The sequence below is a fragment of the Dryas octopetala genome, chromosome 1 (genome assembly GCF_963921425.1).
Source record: "Dryas octopetala chromosome 1, drDryOcto1.1, whole genome shotgun sequence".
NCBI classification, from domain to species: domain Eukaryota; kingdom Viridiplantae; phylum Streptophyta; class Magnoliopsida; order Rosales; family Rosaceae; genus Dryas; species Dryas octopetala.
In genome coordinates, this window is record NC_141366.1 from 5,693,094 (window position 1) to 5,700,314 (window position 7,221).

Consider the following 7,221-nt stretch of genomic DNA (forward strand, 5'->3'; position numbering starts at 1 on the left):
CTGTAACCCTATCCTACTTCAGTTACATGCATTTTCAAACAAGAAAAAATAGGCATAATTAATATCTTACCTCCCACTGATCCGAAATCCTAGAGTTCACAAAGACCTTCCAATCTGCCTTCTCAATAAATTCATACTCTTTAGGAGGGTCAATTAATAAATCAGGTTGGTCTTTGTAAGGGAGTACATATTTAGTAGTCAGTCTAGACTTGAATTCCCTCCACTTAGATGATGCAGATGCTAACACCATCTTCCTACATTCAGCAGGTAGCACAAAAGCCATCTACTTGCATAGAGAAACACACGTTACACAATTTACATCTTAATAAAACTGTAATTTTATAAAGTTTTAGTATGATAATGTACTAGTCATATAAATGTGGGACAAATGTTGCTTACCTCTACATTTTCCCAAATTTTGGCCTTTACATGATCATCCACTTTCTTCCAAGTGTCTATGATAATTGGGACCTTTGTACGTGCTAAAGTCCCAATGTAAGACTGCATCTCGGTCGCTGCCTTCCCATGTGGCTGCCCTTTTGCATTGAACTCCACCGCCTTTTTGACTTTCATTATTTTTCGCCTTACAATGCGAGGCATTGTAACCATCCCCCTCTTATTCTTTCCATTAACTGAGCTCTCGGTGGTGGCAGTGTCCTTTGTCACCTTCGATTGAGATGAAGTGGGCTCAGCTGCCTTTGATTTGGAGGTCTTCTTCTTGGAGGAAGCCACTGCCTTTGCACCCATTGAAGTGGGCTCAGCTGATTTTGATTACTGTAAAAAATAAATAAATAAATGATTGAAACCTATAGAATTTACTACTAAAGATTTAATTTTCAGTACCAAGTAAAAACTCATGAATGGCAGTGTCATAGAGATATGCTACATATCCTTCCAATTAGATTAATAGAACTAACCTTTACTTATCTGTAGTTTCTGCTAAATTTTGCAAAGAATGCAAAGAATGCAGTAAAGCACCTGCAAAACAATACCAATCATGGATTAAAAGCTTTATATAATCAGATACATGGATTAAAAGCTTTATATAACCAGAAAAACACTTAACCAAAAATCACACATTAAAAATAAACACACAGTCATGGCTCAAGCAAAACAAAAAAACCAGTTACCTTAGATAAATGCCCTTTTGATACTACTGATCAATCCATATACCCTCACCATCAGGTCTAATGCAATTTGTAGGATTTTCACTAACAATGTCATCAAATGTCTCAATGGATGGAAGATCTCTGGTAAAAGGTTCATGATCCACTATAATATCCCCTAACTCATCATCATAATCGCAATCATTGTAATTTCTATCTTGGGTTGATAGAACAACAGACCATGCAGCATCTGCAGGGTCTTCCACGTAAAAGACTTGTTTGACTTGGCTAGCCAAAACAAATTGATCATGCTTGAAACCTATCCTACTAAGATTGACCAAAGTAAAGCCTAGATCATCTATTTTAATTCCATTTGTATTCTCAACCCAATCGCACTTAAAGATAGGAATTCTAAACTTGAAGTAGTCAAGTTCCCATATTTCTTGAATCACCCCATAGAAACACATATCTGTGATTATGGGGTTTTTATCTTTCGCACTAGAAATTTGCATTGTATCACCAACCCAACACACGCCACTGTTTTGAACAGCCCGAACTGCATCACGAGTCTTAGTATTAAAATGAACCCCATTAATGGAATAAGCATTAAATTTCGGGACTTCCATGCATGGCCCATCAGCGAGCCAACTCAGCGTGTCTGGTATGTCATTAGTTTCACAATTGAGGTCAGATTTAACCTGCAAGGATAAACACTCATTTACATACAAGCTAGGAATTACTTATATAGCTTAGTGCATCCTTTTAAGAAACTAACACTTACTCGATTCTTTAACCAAAGAATGAAAGTGCGATTGTGCTTATCTTGCAGCCACTTTTCATTTTTTTTGAACCTAGGATGTGTAGCCTTCAAATAGCTCATATGCTCACTACAAAAAATGTTAGAATCCTCAATTAATATTGACAGTTGTGCTACTCAAAGACTTAATTAATGAACATGAAAATGAAGTCAGATTTCCCTTACGCGATATAAGGTGTCACTTCCTTTGTATTCTCTAATACAAACAGATGGGCTTGGTCCAAAAGCTCACGATCAACCCTATGTATAGAAGCACCGGATAAGGGCTTACATTCCTTAGAAGATCCCTGATTGTGTCTTGATGGGATTCCAACAGTACTGCCACGAGAAAGATGTTCAAAGCAAAATTCCAAAGCTTCTTCAGCAATATAACACTCGGCAATGCAACCCTCGGGTCGATACCGATTCCGAACATACCCCTTTAGCACTTTCATATACCGTTCAAACGGATACATCCACCTAAAGTAAACTGGTCCACATAACTGAACTTCTCTAATAAGATGCACCGTTAAATGAACCATAATATCAAAAAATGATGGTGGAAAATACTTCTCGAGCAAACAAAGTGTAACCACTAGATCTTCCTGCGTCTTATCTAGTATAGAAGTATCCACCACTTTACTACATATAGCATTGAAGAAGAAACAAAATCTGATTATAGCATATCTCACAGGCTTCTCCAAAACTGAACGGATGGCCACGGGTAGTAATTGTTGCATGAAGGCATGACAATCATGTGACTTAAGGCCAACAAGTCTTAAATCCTCCATTGATACCAGACTCCTAACATTTGAAGAATACTGCTGAGGGACTTTCATACCAAAAAAAGAATTGCATACGGTTCTCTTCTCTTCCCTCGAAAGATTCCAACTAGCTGCAGGCAAATGAGTTCTTTTTTCTCCAACAATAGGTGCTAATTCAGTACGTACCCCCATGTCCAGGAGATCTAAACGAGCTGCAAGCCCATCTTTTGTTTTGGTAGGAATGTTCAACAATGTACCGATAATACTATCGCATACATTTTTCTCAATGTGCATAACATCGAGAATATGCCGAACATGAAGAGATTTCCAATATTCGAGTTGGAAAAAGATTGACTTCTTTTTCCAACACGCTCTTGTATCACCCTCCACCCGGTTACGGGGCCACTTTTTCTTCCCAAAAGGTAAGAAATTAAGGCTTTCCACCTTTGCCAATACTTCTTCCCCACTTAATGGCACAGGAGGTGGAGAAAATTCTTGACAATTATTAAATGCAGCCTTTTGCTTTCGATAAGGATGATGTCGTGCTAAGAATCTTCGATGGCCTATGTATGAGCATTTATTACCATGAACCAACCTGTGGGGTTTTGTGTGTTCTCCACATACTGGACATGCATTATATCCTTTTACCACACATCCAGATAAGTTACCATAGGCTGGAAAATCGTTTATTGTCCATAAAAGTACAGCTTTTAGAGTGAAATACTCTCCTTTGTATGCATCATACACTTCTGCAACTCCCTGCCATAGCCTTTTTAAATCATCAATCAAAGGTGCTAGGTAAACGTCTATATCATTTCCAGGTTGTTTAGGACCAGAAATTAATAGACTCATCATCATGAACTTTCTTTTCATACACAACCATGGTGGAAGGTTATAAGTGACAAGTAGAACAGGCCAGCAACTGTATCTACTACTTAAAGAGCTATGGGGATTGAAACCATCAGCTGCAAGTGCGAGTCTTAGGTTTCTAGGATCTTCAGCAAATTCAGGCCACTTATAGTCCACTAACTTCCAAGACGGGGAATCTGCAGGATGCCGCATCTTACCATCATTCACTCTTCCATGAACATGCCAAGTCAAACTCTCAGATGTTTTACTAGACTGAAACATCCTTTTAAACCTTGGGATAATTGGAAAGTACCACAACACCTTTGCGGGCACTCCCTCCTTAACAGTTGAATCCTTACTTAACTTCCACCTTGACACAGTACAATTGGGGCAATTAACCTCATCAGCATACTCATTCCTATACAAAATGCAGTCATTAGGGCATGCATGTATTTTCTCATAGTCCATACCTAATGCACACAAAGTCTTCTTAGCCTCATACATAGACGTGGGTATTTTATTACCTGATGGAAGAAAATCCCCAAAGGCAATCAAGAAGTCAGTGAAACTCGCATCACTCAATCCATGCTTTGCTTTCAAATTGTACAATCTTACAAGTGCTCCCAACTTGGTGAATTTATCACAACCAGGATATAAAGGTTCATCGCCATCCCCAACCGAATTAATGAAATCGTTACAATCATTTGAACATTCTTCCTCTTCATTATCTACCATATCCACTGTTTCGGAAACAAAATTAGTATCTTGTTCCTCCACACATCTACCTACATTCGCAAATCTACTTGAAACTTCTCCATGCCATATCCAAGTTTGGTAACTTTGGTCAACCCCATTTAAATAGAGATGATCCCTTATAACTCCAATCCCAAATTGTCTCATATTTCCACATTTTTGGCAAGGGCAATGAATGAGGTTTGGGTTTCTAGCATGCTGTAATGCAAAATTGAAGAATTCTTGAATCCCTAACTCATATGCCCTTGATCTCCTATCCGCATACATCCATGACTTATCCATCTTTCACCAAAAACAAACATATCATTTATAAAATCATACCAAATATTGACTCTATTGAAACAAAACAAAAAGAAATTAACACAAACTAAACATAACCACTATACCAGAACCCATAAACCTTGTACCTTTAACACACATATTTTTGGGTATTGGAGGGGCAGCAGCTATATATGCACTTCAATACAAAATTTCAAACTCCTAACTATTATTCCCATCAAATTCAAGTATGTTTTCTATAATGTGTAACAAAAGTAATGTGAATAGCATCAAGAAATCAACACAATCCCTACAATAGTCTAAAAATAAAACTGTACCAAACAAAGTAGTTATTCAACATGCAAGTACCAAGCTCAAACAAAGTAGTGAGTAATCCTAAACTATACCTAACTACATGCCAGAACCAACAAAACAGGGAAAACAAAAAAAAACCAAACAAGAAAAATAAAATGAAAACCAGCCTGATGAACTCACCTTTCCAATCCAATCAGTGCGCAGCCTATATTCACAATCCCCAAGCTCACTAAGCAATTCACCTCTTCAACTAATGCTGTCATATATAGGAAATTAATTATACAAGTTATCAAGATCTAAACAAAGCACAAAACCAAGCAGGAAAAAAACCCCGATATTTGGTGCTTTTCTAACCACAAAACAGAAGTGCACACCCTAACCCAAATTTGGGGCTTTTATTTAGAGAGGAAAAGACCCGTTCGAAATCTGATTTTTCATACCCATATTGAAATCTGTTTTTATTTAACAAATTTCATACCCTAACCCAAATTTACCTGAGTGATAGGCGAAGATGATGAACGGGAGTGCTTCTTTGGTCGATTAGTGTTGAAATTAGGGCACACAAATGGGCGACAAGGAAGGAGCTAGGAGGAGAAAGATGGCAGAAGTATTGAAGATTGAGCGATGAGTGAAACTTGGGCGATGAGTGAAGATTGAGCGACGAGTGCTTCTTCAGTCCCAGTGATGAGTGAAGATTGAGCGATGAGTGTACGAATTGGGCTGCAGTGAAGATTGAGGATGCAGTTGAAGTGTTCAATGGCGCTGAGTGCTTCTTCAGTCCCAGTGCATGCTTCTCGAATGGGGGCTAAGTGTTCTGTCTGAAGTCAAGAGGGTTTGACCCAAAAAGACTTAAGGCGCCAAAAGGGTTTCATTAAAGCGGGCGTGCGCTTTGACAATACAAAGACCCGCAAATTTTTAATTTTTGTGTAACTTGCCCTACACAACGGATTTTCCTAAAACTATTGTTTTTAATAATTTAGAAAAATCTATCCAACCAAATAGCATTGGATATGATACCATTATATAACGGTTTCTTAATACCCGTTGTGTATTAAATTAAGATAACGGATAAAATACTAACCGTTGTCTATTGACTGTTGTCTATTTATATAATTGTAGTGGTGGTTGAAACTATTTCACGAACTGAAACTGTTTAATCTCAATAAAATTCCCTAAAACAAACCAAAAGATCCAAACTTTTAACGATTTTCTTCCTTTTTATATCTTTCTCAGCAACCAAATAGAACTCCCAATAGTTCAAAAAAAAAAGTAAAAAAAAAAAAAAGCACAGCGCAAGCTCTCATTTTTCCAAAAAAATCAAACACATTGAAACTGAATTTATGATATTGAAGATTGAAGCACCCTCATTCAGATATTCATTGTGAAAAGCAAACATTTAGATACAATTAGTACATAAAATGGATATGCTCAGACTTCATACACCCATATTAATAAATATAAAAGCAAACATTTAGATACCATTAGTGCATAAACACGTTTCCTCACCTACTTCGCGTACATCAATATTTTGTCAAATTCCCTTCTCTCAACAAAAGGTGCAACAACTTTTGGAGTTGCTCTGGCTATCATTTTCAACAGTCTACAAGGAAAAGATCAGAGACATTAACATAAATTACAAATCTGAAAGTTAGGCATGCTAAATATGCATAAATTGAAATTGCGAAGCAAACCTTCACAAGATCTCCTAGTTCCTCCTTACATTCCAGTTTGTCCTCTGCCAACCAGTTTTCCAAAAGGTTCTTCTTGTTCTGGTTCACAACAAGACGTGATAATTCCAATGACTTCAATGAATTGAGCTTCAGAGTGTCCCAAAGTACTGCAACAAAGGCGGTGTTTGCCCGGTTTGGACAGGAACACTCTGCAACATAAAGAAGAGAACAAAAAACAAAATTATTAAAGCATGAATCGAAGCAAAAAAAATGAACAAAATCAGGTCTTAATCGCCACCACTTGCGGCGGAGCCGCCGCAGTGGTCGTGAGGTTCAATTTGGGGTTTCTTGATTCATCAACAATTGGACCAATCCAAACGCATAGAATTGAATAGCACAACGAGAAGAAGAAGATCGGTACCTGACTCGACGGAAATGGTTGTCGGAACACAGAGATCGCCGACAAGGATGTCACCGACTTCTCTCCTTTGAAACGGCGAGCCTAGGGGTCGTCCAAATCTTCTGATGGCACCAGTGGACTCGGGACGACGAGAGGAAGCCATCCATGGCGGTCCAGCACCTCGTCGTTGCCAGAATTGGCGGATCTCCGGCGAGGAAGCTCGAGTCTGCCTAGACCCGATCCGGCGTGGACGCTAGCTTTCATGGCGAGTGAAATACATGGGGAGGAAGAGGGAGGAGAGACGAGAAGA

General features: G+C 38.4%; 1 protein-coding gene across 1 annotated transcript; it reads right to left on the reverse strand.

Moving 5' to 3' along the window:
- Positions 1-1,153: 1,153 nt before the first annotated feature.
- Positions 1,154-4,550, reverse strand: LOC147296918 (uncharacterized). The gene is made up of 3 exons (XM_086229837.1): positions 2,089-4,550; positions 1,888-1,993; positions 1,154-1,804 (listed from the first exon to the last, which is right to left on the reverse strand). Exons 1-3 carry the CDS (start codon positions 4,548-4,550, stop codon positions 1,154-1,156), a joined length of 3,219 nt encoding a protein of 1,072 aa, XP_086085963.1.
- Positions 4,551-7,221: the final 2,671 nt, after the last annotated feature.

Excerpts from the sequence above, each read along its gene's own strand:
- LOC147296918 (XM_086229837.1), bottom strand. The coding sequence starts at position 4,550 with ATGGATAAGTCATGGATGTATGCGGATAGGAGATCAAGGGCATATGAG. Across the intron at positions 1,994-2,088 it reads GAAGTGACACCTTATATCGC|TGAGCATATGAGCTATTTGA; the intron begins GTAAGGGAAATC and ends CATTTTTTGTAG. Across the intron at positions 1,805-1,887 it reads TTCTTTGGTTAAAGAATCGA|GTTAAATCTGACCTCAATTG; the intron begins GTAAGTGTTAGT and ends TTATCCTTGCAG.